General features: G+C 44.7%; 2 protein-coding genes across 4 annotated transcripts in view; one reads left to right on the top strand and one right to left on the bottom strand.

Moving 5' to 3' along the window:
- Positions 1 to 577: 577 nt before the first annotated feature.
- Positions 578 to 13,115, bottom strand: RNF8 (ring finger protein 8). Of its 2 annotated transcripts, none has more exons than XM_048296713.1 (8): positions 12,763 to 13,115; positions 10,329 to 10,457; positions 8,100 to 8,840; positions 6,944 to 7,006; positions 6,483 to 6,572; positions 5,197 to 5,304; positions 4,022 to 4,233; positions 578 to 2,187 (listed from the first exon to the last, which is right to left on the bottom strand). In XM_048296713.1, exons 1-8 carry the CDS (start codon positions 13,108 to 13,110, stop codon positions 2,148 to 2,150), a joined length of 1,731 nt encoding a protein of 576 aa, XP_048152670.1. In that variant the 5' UTR covers positions 13,111 to 13,115; the 3' UTR covers positions 578 to 2,147. The 2 variants fall into 2 exon arrangements, with proteins under 2 accessions (XP_048152670.1, XP_048152669.1); XM_048296712.1 differs by having other exon boundaries at positions 4,029 to 4,233.
- AARS2 (alanyl-tRNA synthetase 2, mitochondrial) overlaps positions 13,108 to 18,868 on the top strand; it is an 18,500-nt gene continuing 12,739 nt past the window's right edge. Inside the window, exons 1-9 of one of the 2 annotated variants that reach the window (XM_048296710.1) lie at positions 13,108 to 13,350; positions 13,730 to 13,918; positions 14,569 to 14,714; positions 15,481 to 15,675; positions 16,537 to 16,681; positions 17,116 to 17,261; positions 17,562 to 17,670; positions 17,975 to 18,013; positions 18,670 to 18,781. In XM_048296710.1, the coding sequence (XP_048152667.1) occupies positions 13,126 to 13,350; positions 13,730 to 13,918; positions 14,569 to 14,714; positions 15,481 to 15,675; positions 16,537 to 16,681; positions 17,116 to 17,261; positions 17,562 to 17,670; positions 17,975 to 18,013; positions 18,670 to 18,781 (1,306 nt within the window). In that variant the 5' untranslated portion in view covers positions 13,108 to 13,125. Of the gene's footprint in view, positions 13,351 to 13,664; positions 13,919 to 14,568; positions 14,715 to 15,480; positions 15,676 to 16,536; positions 16,682 to 17,115; positions 17,262 to 17,561; positions 17,671 to 17,974; positions 18,014 to 18,669; positions 18,782 to 18,868 lie in introns of both variants that reach the window. The other variant, XM_048296711.1, reaches the window with a different exon arrangement.

The following is an 18,868-nucleotide window of genomic DNA, read 5'->3' as shown; positions in this document are numbered from 1 at the left end:
ACGTGTACACACTGTGCACCTACCAGTAAGAGTGAAAATAATTTGGTATACACCACTTACATTCTTTGTGTTCTAGTGAAAAGAGGACAAACTCTTTTCAAACTGAAGATTACCACTCTGTTACCGAGGGAAGCATTATCCTTCTCTGCAATATGCATAAACACCAACATAATAAAATAAATATGTATTTTGCAAAATGAAGTGAGAAGAAAAGCACAGCAATATGGAAGAGTTACAGAGTAGAAGAATTTGCAGTCCTATGGAACCAGAGTATTTTCCTTCTACTCCTCTTCATCGGGAATACCTGTTCCACATCAGCCTATTTCATGAGCATTTTGAGGAATGCTCTTCTCTTGCACATTCTAGAAAGCATCTATTGATAAAAGAAACTTCCAAGAGCACATACAGAAAGTGAACATTAAAAGAGAAAGAAGAATACAGAAGATGTAGTGTGTCCTTCACAAAAGAAACCTTACACTAAAGTTTTAAGCAAGTTGCCTGGCCCACAGATCAGGCCTCCCCTGTTTAAATCCTACTGACCAAATTTGTCAGAATGCACTACTTCCTTAGGACAGCATCATCATTCATGCACCTTTTTAATGGGATCTTTCTTGGTGGAAGAAGGCAAGAGGTATGATAGCTATTAAATTGGCATTAGAGTAGTCACAGTCCTGAAGGATTGGGTTGTCTTTTATCAGTTCCTGAATACAAAAGTCTTTGAAATAACTTTAAAGTAGTCACACTGCGTACAGCAATCAAAACGTGACACAAAGTTATTAAATGAGATAATCTGTTTTCTCAAAGAAGTCTAAAGACAACTAGAAGACATTCATCTCAGTGGCTGCACCAAAGAAGACTAATGCAGAAATGGATTTATATTTCCGTTCTTAAACAAAATAAACATAGAAACAAGAAAGTATATACGAAGAGCCAAAGATATATTACAGATGACAAGGGCTTCCCCATCCTCTTCTCACAGTATAACAGTTCTTTCCATGTAACAGCTAAGTCAAAAGCATAAGTCACTGGAATGGAACTTGATAGACAAATACATGACAGGATGAGGCAAGACTTGATCAGTCTCTTAGGAACGAGTGATTTGCTGTGAGGGTAGTACGACCCACAGCTCAACAGTGATGTCTTGTAAACAATAAAATGAAGGGCTTCATTCTATGCCTTGTGGTTGTCTACATACACTGCTTTCCTACCCTGCCAACAGGACATTTCAGTGATTTGGACAGCAGTGCACCTGAAGAGGTGGAGATTCCTCTCTTGCTGCTGATTATATGTCTTTAAAGTCACTGCTGCTTCCCAGTTCTAAAACCCTTTATGCAAAAAGCCTGAAGAGGGAACAAACCAGAGACACTACATGAGAAGAACACTAGCTAAAGAACTCTGGAAGATTTCATCTCCTCCATCCCTATCTAACGGAAAATGGGCTACATAAACAGAGCAAGCCAATGGCCAGCAGGTAGCTTACAATGCACTTGCGGCCAACAGTGTCTGTGTCCCACCCTTTATTACCTTCAATGCCAAAGGCCTGAGATGACCCTTGCTGCCATATGAAATTCAAGAAGAAAACCCACACTGGCACTTCTTCCTGATATGCCTATCTCCTGCCTGCTCGTGGGGATGGCCAAGTTGTCAAAAGGCTTGGGACATTCCCTCTTCTGCCTGAAATAAGGGAAACTGGTGTACACATGTAAACATGTAATTCACTAAGGAAAGGGCAATGATGCAATACAAACTATTTCATTACACCAAGCAGGTCACAAGCTATCATGGGAGTTTAGGTTTGTATACCAATTAGCCAGCATAATGGCAGTCTGTTCTCTCACAAACCCAATTTTGTTTTAGAGATCAAGCTTCTGTGCATTCATTTGGAAAACAAGATCCTTCTTCCAAATGCTGCCAGTTTCCAGCTCCAGCCTCTTCACAGAGTTCTTCCAGGTGCCCAGTCCATTCCTCCAGCAGCAGTCAACCAAACACCATTAGGTTGGTTCTGGGTAGCATACAGGCAATGAATCTGCAGTTACAGTGTTCAGATAACATAGTAGCTTTCACTATAGGAAGAATCCTCCTCAGAGTCCTCACTCTCACAACTGCTCCTTGACAAGATGGAGTAGGTGGAAGAAGGGACACCGTTGTCATTGTCTGTGGCTGGTTTCGCCATCACATTCTGTTTCTCTGCATTTAAAACACACAGATGCAAAAGTTAGCTGTGACCACTGTACCCACAAGTGTTAAATTACTACCTGTCCTTGAAACTATTCTATGTCTTCTCACTGTCAGCTTGCAATAGGTCTTTCAAGCTGCAGGACATAGGCCTTTTTCTTCTCAGTTTTCAGCATAAAAGAACAAAGGTATGGGGTTTGTTTTCTTGTTTTCTTAAGTGTTCTAAAGTGTTCTGTATGTCTTTTCCTATTAAGGTAACACAGATGAGGAGGAGACATTCTCCACCCCTTCACAGCACACAACTGGCAATGGAAGTGGCTAACTATTACAGTGCCTTGACAGGTAAGAGAGGGAAAGAAAAAATGTGTAAGGGACTCTCAAACAAGTAATGATTGTTCAGGACACTTACAGCCTCATCAAAAGTTTCATCTGTTTAAGACTGCAAGCTGTCCTTCTGGTGCCGGGGCTACTAAGACTCTTAGAAAGGTTTTTGGAAAGCCATGACAGCTTCTGAAGTGCCACTTGCAACATTATTCTTCTTTCAGCAGGTATATTTCTTAAGAATTAATTTTAAATAGACAGGTAGTTATCTTCATTTCAATCAAAATGTTTCCATCACTGAACAAAAAAAGGCAGAGAAATCATTTCAGCTTCCAGCTGAAGCGTGTCACGGTGAATCTAAATGATTTCCTACAGGTAGCTATTTCTGAAGGTAGGTTGTGAACTCATTTGCTTTTTGCTCAAACAAGGATGAAGAGCATGGTTTAGCACACAATGGGCTCCAATGAAGGCACCACTTCAGCTAGTGCCCCTTAGTTACCTGATGAGACACTTCAGGAGCGCTGTGGCACTCTGCAGATGCACACATTGCACAAGGGCTGCCTCAGAGGTAAAAACAATTCTTGTAGCTGAGCTGGGCAGCCTCTGAGCAATGCAGTATTTCCTGAGGGAATGAGACTGAGAGGGTTGCACAGGTAACTAGGCTTGAACTAGCACTGCTTAGTGATGTCATTCTGTGTCACTATGGTGCATCTGAAAGGTTTCAAAAGCACCGTTCTTTTGGTAAAAGGCTTGATACATTGCAAAATTAAGGATCATGCACTCATCTCTATGAACGGAAAACAAGACAATTACTTAAGGGAACACAGCAATAGAAATTTAAGGGGTAGCAGGAAAAGACATCTACATTTCAGCACCTAGATACCAGTGTCAAGTGCTCTAGAAATAAATTTAGAAGAAAGAAGCAGATTAGGAATAACCCATACTGGAGGTTTTATTAAAGCTATCTCCATCATGCACAGTATTTTAGCAACAATTAGACAAGACGTTATGCCCATAAGCCACAGTGGCTTTAATTGCACAAAAATAAACATGTCAGAGCAACTGTCAGTTCAGTCATACATTTACGTGATATACCAGTGTCTCTTTCAGAGATTTCCTACATAAATCTAGCACAGAGAAAAGAATTCAGAGCTTCTTGTCAGGTCTGTTGAGTTTCTGTAATTATATACTCCACAGTTTAATCAGAAGTGCCTGGTAAATTTTTCAAGGACCACTCTATGTATTTTTGCTTTTATTTAGTGATCTCTTTGAAAGAGCATAACCTTTAGCGTAGTTAAATTAAGCTGTCCCGCCAGACTGTGGAATTCATACTGAAGTCTTTTCCCAAATTTGTATTAATTTTGTTTTACTGTGCAGTAAAGCTAGTTATTCAAGAGATCTCATTATTACTTTTTTAGTGTTTCTGCAGCATTCCCTGAGCATCTTCTTGGTATATAGGTGCCAAAGAAAGTTGTACAAAATAGATGGAATAAGAGATTGTACTCGTCATGCCACATCCACCCACCTCTCACCTTTCCGCTCTCTGATAAGGGTCAGGCGATGCTCTTTCATTTCCACATCCAGGTTTTCTACCATCCTGTCAATGCAGTTATCCAGCACCAGAGAGCGCGTCTTTGATTTGATCTCCTGCCTGCAGATAGGGCACTCCCCTTTACGTTTCGTCCACTCATTGATACAGTAGGAGCAGAAGCTGTGAGCACAGTTCAGAGTGACCGCCTGTGGAATTCAGCACAAGGATACTGGTCACAGCATGCTCGCACAGGCATTGTCAAGCAAAAACACAGGGAAGTGTTAGATGAATATTTTGTATAAGGAAAGGGACTGGAGAGCCTAAAGCCTTTAGGGCCTTCGCAGGAGTCACACACAAACTCTCCCATGCCAGAGGTCAGGCCATTTTACAAGTCAGTTAATGGAGTCGTAGCAAGTCAGAAACAGACAAAAATGCATTAATTTTATTACAAGTTTCCCCAATTTGAAAAGGATAAATTATGGAAAAACTCACATAACTTCAGAATAGCATCTTAATATACTGAGAAACCAGAAATTAAAATTTCAGCTAGCTCTTAAGCTGTTACAACAAGGCTAACACATCAGGTTTCCCACAGTAAAACATAACGTCATGAAACTGAACTTATAGCAAAATAGAACAAAAATAACAGTCTACATGACAAGCATAGCCTATTACTTGTAGAATCAAATGAAAACAGGCCAATTTCTCAAAGAAAGAGTTTATCTGAACAATATAAACATCTCAGGACTTGATTGAATACCGTACTTCCCCTCCTTTACTAACCTCTCCAAATATCTAAACCTCACACAGTCCAACCCTAGTCATCTTAAAGCAAGGCCCACTACAAAATAATTCTTGCCCAAGTAGCTGGCAGCAACAACTCAGAGCACCAGTTTAAAAACCCACGCAAGTGCTCCAAACTTATGTGCATTCAAGGATTAAGCACTCATGTTTATGCAAGTAGAGACATTAAAGCTGAACCTGCTGTCAAGCAAAGAGTCAGGGCAGACAGAATAGATTTCTGGATCGACTCTTTCCCATAACTCACTGTGGGTCTGTTGGGACTGTTAAGTGAAATAAAGAAAAAGGCTTAAATATTGCTTTAATAGAACTATGGAAAGCTTCTCAAGTCTCTTTTTTACTGCAAACCCATACAGGTTTAAACATACCTCGATAAAGTGCTCAGAACAGATTGTGCACTGCAACTCATTCTCCAACACATCATTCATCTGATTCAACACCTCTTCTTTTTGGGCTCTCACCTTTTCCTTCTCCTCCTAGTGGAAAAGTACATGGGGTTGTGTATCAACAAAGAACAAGGTTTTTCTCAATTGGCAGAAGTATGTGTGTAGGGGAAGAAAATCATACTGCAAATCTCCACATGTCAAGTGGAGTGGAGATCTATTATATACCCAGATCTGTAACCTCTCTCCTCTTTGTAGTCTCAGCAATATTGAGAATATTCCCATCCATTACAGAGAACTTGGAAGGAAGAACAGCAGCCATTACCAAAATTCCTTCAGCCTAAAGGAACTACCACCTGAGCAATCTTTTCAGAATCTTTTTCAACCTGTTCCTGGCAAGAGTTTGGCTTTAATCAACTTATTTTTGATGCCTGATATAAAAAGCAAAACACTCAACAGACAAAACACCTCAAATGTTTAAAAAAGGAAGCACTGAAGTTTAAAACATTTACTTGCATTTAACAACCCAATAATCTTTTTATTTACTTGTTAAGAGTTAAATTAGGCTGATTAGGCTAGGTACCCGCTCCATCTTCTAAAAATAACAGAAAAATTCTTCTAATTGAAGCTATAGTTGAAACAGCAACAAATTTCCAAAGATGACATTAAAAAACCATAGCAAATTGTCAGTGGTGGATAATGTGATAATTTCCCAAACTAAGACACAGGAAAGGATCTCCTTAATTATTTTCCACTCATCACTTTATGTCAAGGGCACGAAGAACTGTGGCTTATCTCATTCATTATTCAAACTCCATGTTGCTTCAGTCCTACACTCTCTTATAGAATTGCTGACACACTGCAGTTTTATTTGAATGCGCTTTAACTGAAAATGAAGAGCCTCACTTTTCAAACACTTTTGGTTTGTCGGTGGGTTTTTTCCTGTTGTTTTTGGTTTGGGGTTTTTTGTTTGTTTTTTAAAGAAAAGGTGCAGTGGGCCCACTTCTCTTCCACAATGCACAGTTCAGGTGCTTTGGGCTTTCTTCATGATCGAGAAAGATCTAGTAACAACTGTTCAACACTAATTTATGAAAAGGGCAAGGTGCCTCCTCCCCCAGTGCTGGAAACCAGAGTCAGCTGCCACCTCAAAACACAGAAATTTTGCACTATAGGAATCCAGGCAGAGCCAAGGCAAATGTTAAACCACTTCCTCTACTGCAGCATATCATGTTTCACTTATGAATAAAACTAAGAATGCAGTTATTCCTTACCTTGGTTTCTTCAAGTTCTTTATTCTTGGCTCGAATTATCTCCTCAAAATCTTTTTTATTACGATTCAGTTCTTCCATCAAAGCACGATGCTGTAATAATACCATTCCAGAAGTTATAAGAACGCCATTATAAGCTATCCTGTTAAAAATACATGGCCATAGTCATAAGGTTCAGCATACTCATTTCTCCTAATCTCCTCCTAGAGCAGCAACACATACGAGTTGAGGTGTTAAGGCAGTTTATCCATAACTTAAAATTGGAATGTACTGCCAGTTATTTAGGACCTTCCCAGTGCCATCACACTTTGCATTCCCTCCTCCAGGTTAGTCTTTCATTTCAGTTAGGTTTTACAGTCACGTAAGGCAAAGTCCTTGTCTTCTACCAAGAGGCCACAGCACTTGGAAAGATTTAAATATCTGAGTTACACAGTTACACCAAACCTAGACCCATAATCACTTGCCTCTTGCAGGACCTGGGCCAGCTGCTCCTTCAGATTCTCTTCCCCTTGTTGCCACTTTTCTCCCTGGGGGGGGTAAGAAGTGGGACAAAAAAAAAAAAAAGACTTGAAGAACGTAAGAGACAGAAAATTACTGCTCTGCATACTCTCTTTAGAGGATATGCTTAAAGAAACAACACTGATTTTCAACAAATGGTGAGATGTTCTGCTCTAGTGTTACATGTGTACAACAGAAATTAGAGCTATCATTTACTGTGAAGAGTTAAAATGGATATATCATTTACAGTTCCTTATTTGGAATACCTCTGCATTATTCTAGCTCAAAAGGCACCAGCGTATTCATAGAAGCAAAGAGATCATGAACGGTTTAAAAGCTGCAACTCTATCTTTGCGCACATTCAAAGAGGTCAGAGATACCTAAAGCTCCACGTAAACTTCCTACTATTTCTAAGGACACAACTCCAAAGTTTCTGTATTTCTGATACTGGTATCTTTACATTAAGGAAGACTTTAAGGAAGTAACTGATAAATCATTAAACTCACTCCAAGACAAATCCTTACTTTCTTTAAACCAGATTTTGAGCAGTCTCAAGTTTGAACAGATTTTGGTCTGTTAGCAAAAAAGCAACTCATCACATACACTTACTGCTTAAAGGTACTTACAGATTGCAAGAAAGGGTTTTTTGGAAGTAGGAAAAGAATCTCCCTCCCTCCAAGGATTAAGGCATGCAGTATTTCATTGATTGTAAAGACAGTGCATTTGCCATGCAAACTGGGCATTATTTCAGCCATATACTGAGAGAAATTCACACTTAAAGTTATTACTTTTCAACTTGTCCTCTTCATAACCATGAGAGATCAGGCAAAGACTTTCATTTTTTATTTAAAAACATGCTTCTTTACCAACTGAAATGCTTTATTTTGCACCTTTTTTAAATTCCCCATGCAGCCAAATCTCTTCTGTCTCTGCACTTTCTTTTGGTACGTGCACTGTGTTACATACTAAGTTAAAGTACTTCCACGATAATTTTAGCAGAGGTAATTCACACAAACAGTATTTATGTTACTGTATAGTTCAAGAGCTATTTTGGATCAATGCCTTATACGAGGCATTCCATAAATGTGAAGACACAGGCCAAAATTATTACCACCACTATACCTCTAGCTTCTGCTGCTCTTTACAGAATGTCCTCTCCAGCTCTTCCACCTGCTGCTGCTGATGCTCTTGTTCCATGCAGAGTTGGTTCTGCAACTCCTGCAGCTCCTGTTCCATTACCAGGATCTCCTTCTGATCACATTTCCTGTGCTTCTGCTTCACATTTAGAACTGCAGTCTGCTTCTCCTGCACTTTGACCTTTAATTTCATTGTATCTACTAGAGATTTCCTCAGCATTTTCAAGCCAGTCCACGACTCTGCAAGACTGGAGCCTTTCTGGTCATTCTGGGGGACAGTCACAGCTTTCTTGGAGTGAACAGGGCTACCAGGCACTGGACCACTATCGCCCTCACTGGGTCCAGGAGAGGGCAGCTTGACATCCATCTTCTCTGTTAGCCGTTTGGCCTCTTCCACCTGTCCCCATGATTTATCCAAAGGTTCATTGTCACAGGACATTCTGTCTCTTTTGCATCTGGAGTTTGAAGGGCCTTCTGATGCAGATGTCTCCAATTCCTCCAAACTAAATTTACGTTTAGTTCTTGAACTCTTAGCTTTCCCCAAGTCACTTCTTTGGGCTAAAAAGGGTCTAATTTTCTCCCATTCGTCTTGAATTACTTCATACTCATATTCAGCAGTCTCTCTGTTTTCCAAAGGCACTCCCAACTGGATACGGTCTCCTTCAGCAATAGGATAGACTTTTGATGGATCCAGGCGCTGTTTGTTAAGCCAGACTCCATTTAGACTCTGCCAATAAACACAGAATCACCAAAATTTAATATGTAGTTACAGAGTCCTCTGCAAGTTATTTCTGGCAACTGTAAATAAACACAGCCAACCTCTTCAGTGCTTCAATCAGAACAAGCCACCTCTTTAAATAAACCTTGTAATATCCAATTTATTGGCTCAGTGTTCCATTTATTACAGTTACTGCATTGTATTATTTACTGCATATTATTCTTGCATTATAGATTTTGTGTACAAGCACCAAGAACATTTTGACACACATGCTTATGCAGAAGGAAGACAATGAACTCTGAGGGGAAAAACCTACACAAAAACTTCAGAAGTAAGAACTAACTAATAAAAAGACTCCACAATAGATCATTGTCAGGAACATGGAATACTGCAGTAATTATTCTTGACAATGAATGCTACCTGAAATTCCAGGGAAAAAAACAGGAAAGAAAAAGAAGCATTGGTTATACTCCTTGAAGGAAACAAAGTTTTCCATAAATACAAGGAGAATATAAGGAAGAAGGAAAATGTTCTTCTAATGTTCAAAGCACAAAAAAGGTTTTAATATTAGCTTAAGAAATAGTTTTCAAAAACAGCAAAACTGGTCTGTGATCATGATGAATTGCAGAAACACTAGGAACTGACATATCTCAACGAGATCCAGTGGAACAAGCTGACCGACTGGTCAACAGTGATGATACAGAGGAAGTGTTAATAGTTAATCTATGGTAGATGTTTCCTATCATGCAGTACCATTAAGTTTTCAAGTTTATACATGTACTACAAGAGGCTTTTGTTTAAGAGCAGTGTAATTTTAATAGTAGCCACTCCATTCCTTTCTGACCAATCTGCTGTTGACCCAAACATCCTTCAAATCTGCATGACGTGTTGAACATTTTTGTTCTACCAGTGCTGTTTTAAAGCAAATAATCCATTTCACAGTTTTCACACTGAATGAGAAAGTGGAGAGATCATGACATAAAAAAACAGATCACTGAAGTCAAAGTGAGACCCAGGTGAGGACTTTGACATCCATGTTTTATTCTAATCAGCTGAGAAGAACTTTCAGGAGAAACTTGTTTGAACACAACATGAAACATGGTTTTTCTAACACTAGATTCTTGTTGAAGTTTATTATAATTAAAGAACATTATCCTTTTGAAAAGATAAGATTTTATGCCAAAATTCATAGGGTATTTTTTAAGAAAGCTACACAAAACAGGTTCACAGACTGCAAAGTGCCCTTGGCAGGGCCACAATGGTCTGAAAAATGCTAAACCAAGAGGTGTGTCTACATACAGAAAGTAATACAGTTTGCATCCCAACTACAGCAGACTGAAATTTCCTGCTGGAAGTGCACAACAGGCAAGACACATTCCCATGGACTTCTATCACACTTATATCATACTATATCATAGCCCATACATTGCTAGATCCCAAACAATGGATTCCATTCAATGAATCTCACAGTACAGGGTCTTCAATTGGTCTCTGTACCTTGTTATCCTTGACAGTCCACTGCCCTTCTGCATTCTGCTGGAAGACACAGTGTTTACGAGAGATCATCAAGGGACAGGTTTTTGACACCAGCTGGTACGTGATATCTAATCCTCGGCCTATGGTTACCTAAAAATAAAGTAGTTTAGTAACTGCAATCAGCAATGACATGGTAAATTCAGTTTATGTCATTTCAATTTAAGTACAGCAAAAATCTAGATCAACATCTTATGGTTATTTCCAAAAATTCTGGCACAATATGATTTTCTTTCATTTAAGAGTAGATAGAAAACGGAAACTTACAAAGTTTTAAGTATTATCTTTCTCTCCCACTGAGGAAAATTTGATTTCTCTGAGGCACATTACAGCCTTGGTTTCATGGAAATCTTCCTCAGCAGCAAAGCTGCTCAAAGCCACTCACAAACCATCTGTGTCCCACCTCAGTCATTACCTAACCAAACACCATTTCTTCAAACCAGCAGTACTGCGTGTGGGTCTCAAGATTACTTCTTACCCTCTTCTTTTGCTGGTTGCATCTGTTCAACCGTTTGTGATCAGGAAAGATACAGGGAAAAATAGCCCAGAAAAGTGCCATCAAAAAAGTGCACACTCCAAATTGCTTTAAATACATGATACTTTTGTAAATCCCACCATCGATCTCATGGCTCAGAATCTAAGCTACATGCAGGCCATAACCAGTAGTGAAAGTAATCTAAATAACTGGATTAGACTCTAATAGTATCTTCTGGAAGAAGGCACATAATTTAATTGTACCATTGCACAGTATCTTATTAAATCTCATCTAATTTCAGATTGCCATTTAAAGCACACCCCTGCTCTCCCTCTCTCTGTTGCCTCCTCTGCACACTTCTCTCAATTCATCTGTGTACTGCACTACCTGAGCAGGTCTCACCTTGAGTTTAGAGCAAGAACTCAGACTCCCATGTCATAACCAAAGGCAAAGAAGCAAAATAAGATGACAAAAGCAAACTTAACCACGTTGGTGCCTACCACTTAAATGTTTCATATAGATTAGTGTTCCGTCAACATGGATTGCATATGTAAGAGGTACAGAGACTCGAATGGATAAAGACTCCTCTCTTCATAAGGATTCAAACATAAAATCAGCTTTGCACTTGTTCCTGCAGTGGCATCCTCAGGGCCCAGTCACACACATCTGCAGGGCCTCACACACCAATACGAGTGAGAGAAAGCAGGGCCAGTCACAGAACTCCCTCTTGATCAAGTTCATTTAGCAAACAGGGGTCCAAGATGTTACCACTCGCCTGCTGGAGTTCAGTGCTGCTCACAGCAGTACTGGCAAGTCAGAGCACACCCCCACACCTCAGCAGTGTCCTTCGGCATCAAAGTGGTCACAGCACCAAGCCTGACAGGGTTCAAGAAGTGTTTGGACAACACTCTCAGGCATGTGGTGTGATTCTTAGGGCTGTCCTGTGCAGAGTCAGGAGTTGGACTCAGTGAACCTCGTGGGTCCCTACCAACTCAGGATATTCTACGATTATGATTTAAATCCCCAGCAAAAGCTGTTTGCACTCTCTGGCCTGGCCACACCTACAGCACCAGAATGCCATCAGCCTCCCTGCTGCCTCTGACAACCACTGTGCAGACAATCAGAGCAGTAACATCCCAAACTGGATTCTCTACACAATTATCAGCACCCTAGCTGCAAGTTCTCTAGATGTGTTACCTCCAGTCCTTCACCGAGCATGCCTGCACACCTCAGGGTTTCAAGTCCATGATGGGAAAGTAACAAAAGCATACATTTGCTTAAGGATGGGTGCCTTTTGCAGTGTGTGAGCACAAAGGCATTGGCCACAGCATCACCACACCACCTAACTACCTATCTGGTTTTGACCACCAGAAGAGCAATCCTTTTACACTGCCCCAACCTCACCACATGTCTTTGCCTGCTGGGTTTCAGGGAAGAATACCGGGGCCCGTTTTTCAATTAAAAAACGCGATCGCTGAAAAAACGGCTATTTCTGTACCGCACCAAAACATAACCAAACAATTTAAACGTGACCTCGTTTACACCTGAATGCCTTACGCCTTATGTACTGTTAACCTCGCCAAAGCATCGCCTTGTTACTTAGGCTACAGACTCCCTTCCTTCTCACTTACGTTACCGTCACACGAACAACTCTATCTAAATGCGACACAGTTTAAAGATATAAACAAGCGAAGGCTTGGCCAAGGCGACCCCAGCACCCTCGGGCGTTACCGGGGCGTTACCGGCGGGGAGGCCGGGCGGCCCCTCCGAACGGCCACGAACGGCGGCTGCTCCTTAAGCGGGACGAGGCGGTGCTTCTTCCTCCTGGGAAGCGCTGTAAGAAACAAGGAGACCCCCGAAACTGCGTCCCGAGAGCCGTGCCCACCCGCCCGCTCCGAGGAGCCGGAGCCCGGCGCGGCTCACCTGCGTGCCGGCCTCCAGCAGCAGCCAGTCGCAGCTGGCCCCGACGCGGCGGAGGCACCAGGCCAGGCGCGGCACCCCGCGCACCGCCATGGCGCCCGCCCGCCCACCGCGACCGGCCGGAGCGATCGCTGCTGCTGCGGAGGCGGCGGGGACGGGGCGGGACGGGGCGGCCGCCCCTGACTGAGCCCGGGCCGCGACGGGAGCCCGCGCGTGCGCCGCAGCAGCCCGCTGGGACGATGGCGCGGCGCTTTCCCACTGTCCCGCGATGCCCCTCCGCAGTCCCGCCGCCCTCCTGCGTGTCCCGCCTTCCACTCGCACCGCCCCTTCCGGGCGTCCCGGCGCTGCCATCCGCCGTGGGCCGCCATGGCTGCGGCCGCCCGGTTGCGGCGGCGGCTGCTGCTGGCGGTGCCGTGGCGCTGGCGCTGCAGCCCCTGCCGCGGCGGTGCCGCCTGCCCGTCGGCGGGGCAGATCCGCGCCGCCTTCCTGCGCTTCTTCGAGGAGCGCCACGGCCACCGCCGCCTGCCCTCGGCCCCCGTGCGGCCCCGCGGCGACCCGCGCCTTCTCTTCGTCAACGCGGGCATGAACCAGGTGCTCTCCCCGCTCCCGCTCCTCCCCTCCTCCGGCTCCCCGGCGCTTCCGCGTCTCCAGAGGAGCGCGGCCCGGCTTGGGGTGTCCCCTACCAAGGAGGTCTCCGGTGGTGCTTTGGGCTCCCCGCGCCGCCGTCCTCCCGGACGCCTCTCGTAGTGCCGTAGTGCTGTGGGAGTCTCCCTCACTGGCTGTAGTTAAGAACTGTCTGAACACAATCCTGTGCCATGTGTTCTGGAACGAACTTGCTTAAGCAGGGAGGTTGGACCAGATGACCCACTGTGGTCCCTTCCAGCGTGACCCATTCTGTGTTTCAGGAGCCCCAGGCGCAGCCCCCTGCGCTGGGTGGCATCTGTCAATAGCGGATGCCTCTCATTTCCAGTTCAAGCCCATTTTCCTGGGCACGGTGCACCCCCGGAGCGAGCTGGCCCAGCACCGGCGGGTGGTGAACAGCCAGAAGTGTGTGCGTGCCGGAGGGAAGCACAACGATCTGGAGGATGTGGGCCGAGATACTTACCATCACACGTTCTTCGAGATGCTGGGGAATTGGTCCTTTGGGGATTACTTTAAGGTGAGGTGATAGGAGTGAACCCTTTCTAGGGGAAAACGCAACCTTTCTTTTGGAGTTGTGCTGTAGTGCCATAGGAATGTGTGCAGAAGGTGTTTTGGTAAGGTCCAAATTACTTCCTGGGAGCTCTGTGGCCTGGAGCAGAGATGGTGAGCTGATGGGCTCTGTCACTAAATGTGCCCTGCAGACTCTCAAAGCACTCAGCCTGTTAAAGCTGTGACCAACACATAAAAATCAAGGTTTTCTGTGAGAATGCCAGTGTTGACCATTTAATATGGTGAAAAGATGTTACCAGTTCATTTGATGCTTATTACTAGTAAGTTTGAAAAGGGAAGAAGAATAAAGGATGCTAGGTTTTTTAGCTGGCGAATGAATACATTTTTTCTGTGAAAAAAAAAAATATCCATGTAACTCTGCTGGTGAGCACATAGATGCACACCATGCTGAAGGTCTCATAACATTTTAGGAATGTCAGTTTTCTGCTGGCAGCAATGATCTGTCTCACTGTCCTGACCCTCATCCTGCTCTTTGAAATACACTTGAAAATTAGAAAAGGAGAGAAACAGCTGAAATTAACGTCTTTGTTGTTTGACTCCCATTCTAAAGACTCTTCCTGAATTACTGTGCTTCGTTTATGTTCCCTACCTGCTCAGGAGGAGGCATGTAGCATGGCCTGGGAGCTCTTGACAGAGGTCTATGAGATCCCCAGAGATCGTCTCTACGTCACCTATTTTGGTGGAGACCCCTCGCTGGGGCTGAGCGCAGATGAAGAGTGCAGGGATGTGTGGCTCCGCCTGGGGTAAGCGTGTTAGAGAAGAGGTTCTGAGCAGCAGGTGCTGACATTTCACTTTCCACAGTTTTGCATTTGCTCTTTAGTTCATCAGCTATAGGGGCCAGAGATTATGTTTTAAACCCATTTTGTTTCTGGTTTCTTTGGGCTGTTAGAAGGCAGCTGGGCTCTGAGCTCACTGGGTCTCTTGAACTTTTGGTTCATTCTCAGATAGTATCGGTGGGGATGGGTATGTGCCTAAAACTGGCTGGCGTGGATGAAGTGCATACAGGATCTCCAGTCCTTTGCTTCCTCTGCATGGTGAGAGTACATTCTCCTCTGAAAGCTAGCAATGGTTGCTTCAGTGAGAGGGTGCAGCCGTTGCAGAGAGCACTGCTGTGCTTTGGGAGCTTGTTCCAGGCTGCATGTACCCAAGGCTGCTTTGAACCCAAGACAGCCAGCTCTGTGCCACTGATGGTGTTCAGGTCTTGCCTCTGCTCCAAGGAGCAAGGTGCTCCACAGACCTAGTGGGGAGCCTGTCTCGGTCAGCAGGGGCCAGGCTGTGTTTGCCAGTCATTCTGGGCTGAGGCTAGGGTCCTGTCTGCTTTGGCCCACTTAATCTTGCTAAGGAGAGTAATTCTCTGTGAACAGAAGCAGAGGAATTCTAATGTGTTTGCTTATTGAGTCTGTAGTAGGAAGAAAGGATTCCTTTCTTCCAACTTTCTCTGTGATCTAGGCTTCTGTGTGATTTGTGTATATGCCTCAGCACTGCCACCTCTGTTGTTTGCCTTTCCAGGGTGCCTGCCAGTCACGTGCTTCCTTTCTCATTGAAGGACAACTTCTGGGAGATGGGGGACACAGGTCCCTGCGGTCCCTGCACAGAGATCCACTATGACCACGTGGGTGGTGGCAGAAATGCTGCAGCACTGGTGAACCAGGGCAACCCCGATGTAGTGGAGATCTGGAACTTGGTCTTCATGCAGTACAGCAGGTACCAGGCATCTCATCTGAACTCCAGAGCCTTTCTCCCTAGCCTGACTCCAAAATCATGTGTATATTCTCAGACTTACCACTGTTTTCCAGGAGCTGGCAATACCAGGAGCAAGAGAGAAGCTATGGGGATTTGAGCATGGCTCTTGGTCCTCTTTGCTTTATTTCCCTGTCTTCTTCAACCTTCACTGCTAGTACTGTATCCTGTAGCTCTAGGGAGGAGGAGAGAGATCCAGCAGGCAGGAATTGTGCAGCAAGATTGATTTATTTAATTATTTTACAAACTCTTTTATAGACTTTTTTCTTCATAGTCTAATTGGTCAAAGGATCAGCCACCCCCTGGGGTGATTGGCTAGAATCCTAAAACATCCATTGTCAAAATATTTTTCTACTGTACCATAAACATAGTCCTACAAGGTCGCAGGTGTTCATGGTTTACAGAACTCTGCAAATATCTTCGTGAGAGAGAAAAGTATCCCACGGGCCTAGAAAGAAGCAGGAAAATTTCTTGCTAACAGCATTTTTGTATCCACACACTGCCTATTCTCCCTTAATGCTGCATTCCAGAGATCTCTTGAGGTCTGCAGCAGCCTGGAGGAGGAGGAAAAGGCCTTTGGCCCTATTAGGGAAGGCCTTTTTCCTTAACATTGCAGCCTATCCTGACTATGTGACAGTCAGATCCTGGCTGCCTGATAGGGCCAAGGCAGGCAGTCTTGTCCCTGAGCTTCCTTGTGCTGGGTCACCCACTGTTTCCATCCCCTGTCAGTTTCCCATTCTCTTTGATTCACCTGTTCCTTATTTTTGCCCATGAACTGATCCTTGCTTCTCTTTTACCTTTTTTTTTCCCCTGCCTGGCTGACAGAGAGGTGGAGGGGAATCTCCTTCCCTTGCCGCAGCACCATGTGGATACAGGAATGGGTCTGGAAAGGCTGGTGACAGTTCTGCAGAACAAACGCTCCAACTATGACACAGATCTCTTCACTCCCATCTTGGATGCCATTCACAAGGTGATGGTGCTTCCCTCAGAGTCACCACCCAGCAAAAGCTCCTTGCACACAGACTGTTTGCTGGGTACCATAGTACAGCCTTCTCTGCATGTTACTGAGCAGTGTTTTGAGACAGGAGATTATGTCCTTCCAGGTCCAGTGCAGCGTTCTAGAAAAAAGGGAGAATTCCAGGTTGGAAATCCGCTGGAATATTGGCACTGCTGATTCGTTTTTCCTTCAAAGTGTCTTAAATTTCTCAGTGCCAGGGCATTGGCTGACCTGTGTAAGGTACAGAAGTCTTGGTCTGTAGTGGTGTGGAAGGATTTAAGGAGTACATCTTAGGTTCAGAGGTAGTTGAGAAACATGGTGTCAGGCATGGCTGGTTGCCTCTTGCACTGAAACTTCTTCTGCAGCCATTAATTTCTGCTGATCTGTCTCCCTACTTTCTCTTTTAGGGCTGCAGGGCACCCAGATACCAAGGTTTGGTTGGGGATGCTGATGTTGGGCATGTGAACATGGCCTACCGCGTGGTGGCAGATCACGTGCGCACCCTGTGCGTGTGCATCACTGATGGCATCTACCCAGGCTTCTCTGGAGCAGAGTAAGGACAGAAGGAAATGTCATGGGGTGAAGGGAGTTAGGTCTAGGAAGGAATATGAACAGCCAGGGAGGAGGTTCTGGTGCGGGCCCAAGATAGGGAGCGCATGAGCTTTTGGGGAGGCAGGAAGATGAGAGCCGGGAGGGGGTTCCAATCTGCTGACTTCCCCTTGGATGGGTGTAGAGTGTTGGGAGCAGCTGGCCTGTGTTGATAAATCAGACCAGAGGAGCTGGGAGATGCTGGATGTGGGAGCTGGACAGGGATGCTCACAAGGCTGTCTGAGGAATCCTGCCCTGTTTTCAGACTGGTGCTGCGTCGGATCCTGCGCAGGGCTGTACGCTTTTGCTCTGAAGTTCTGCAGGCTCCACCTGGGCTCCTGGCCTCCCTGGTGCCTACTGTAGTGGAAGTGCTGGTGAGTAAAACTGCTGTCTTGGGGAAAAAGGTCATCACACATGTCCTATTCAGCCCCGTGTCCCTTGTCTGCACACTGTCAGGAGTCAGTCAGGAAGGTGTACCTGATGATGTGCATTCCAGCATTAAAAACCTCTTGTCCCCGTATCACTTGGGAGGGAGGGGGCCTAGTGTCATCAATGGTACAGTCAGCACAAGCATGTGTAAGTGTATGCAAGTAACCTCTATAATGTTTGTGACATGCTGTGAGATCCCCTGAGGAAGATGCTGAGGATGTTATCACTAACTGAGGCTCACTTTCACAGGGAGATGCTTATCCAGAGCTGACGAGGAATGCCAACCAGGTGAGCAATGTGGAATCCCCCCTCTCATTATCTTTGTGAGGCACTGCTCTCAGGGCCAGAAATCAGCTCGCCCTTGGGACTTAGCTGGAGGAGTTTGCATCGCCTCCTCTGTAACCACGTTCTCGTGGGTGGGCTGAGATGTGCTGGGCACAAGAAGTATCTGTGGCAGATTTCCATGTGGGAGCTCCACTAGATCCTTACCAGGGACTGCATGTCCTGTGTAAGCTGTTGCGCTAAAAAAGCTCCAGTAGCTTTTTTTGTTGAGTGCAAGTACAGCCTGTCCTTGCCTGCATACTCTTTGTCTAAAGTGGAGTGATGGTTTAAGGCTAGTCCCTGCTTGGTTCCACTGACAGCAACTTCTCTGGCTGTTCCAGACATACAGTTGTAATTGGGTCACAGATAAGAATGCCCAATAGGGAACATTTGTCAGCTTAAAGCCTCCCCCACGTGGATGGTCAATATTTCCTTGACAGGAATGGTGACAGGAGGCACAATGACTTTGGCACTGTTCAATAATGCATCAGAGCCATGTTGTGATGGATACTTGCAGAACACAAAGGGCAGTTGATATGCTTTGAGCTGACTGAGCAGGGCTGAGCTGAGCTGGGGAACTCCCTGAAATGTTGTGGCTAACCCTTCTTCTGATCCTTGGGCAGATCAAGGATATCATCAATGAGAACGAGGCCGCGTTTCTGTCCTCCCTGGAGCGTGGGAGGCGAATCATCGAGCGGACAGTGCAGCAGATGGAGCCCTCCACAAATTTCCCAGGTGAGGGTCCCTCCTCTGACAAGCTGCACTTAGAGACAGTTTGCTCCAGGTCCTCACAAGCATGGCAGTCAAAACTGGTTGGTGTCT

Source organism: Corvus hawaiiensis, chromosome 3, assembly GCF_020740725.1.
Source record: "Corvus hawaiiensis isolate bCorHaw1 chromosome 3, bCorHaw1.pri.cur, whole genome shotgun sequence".
In the NCBI taxonomy this organism is placed as follows: Eukaryota; Metazoa; Chordata; class Aves; order Passeriformes; family Corvidae; genus Corvus; species Corvus hawaiiensis.
Note: the sequence above shows the minus strand (reverse complement) of the source record. Positions and strands in the feature narration are given on the sequence as shown.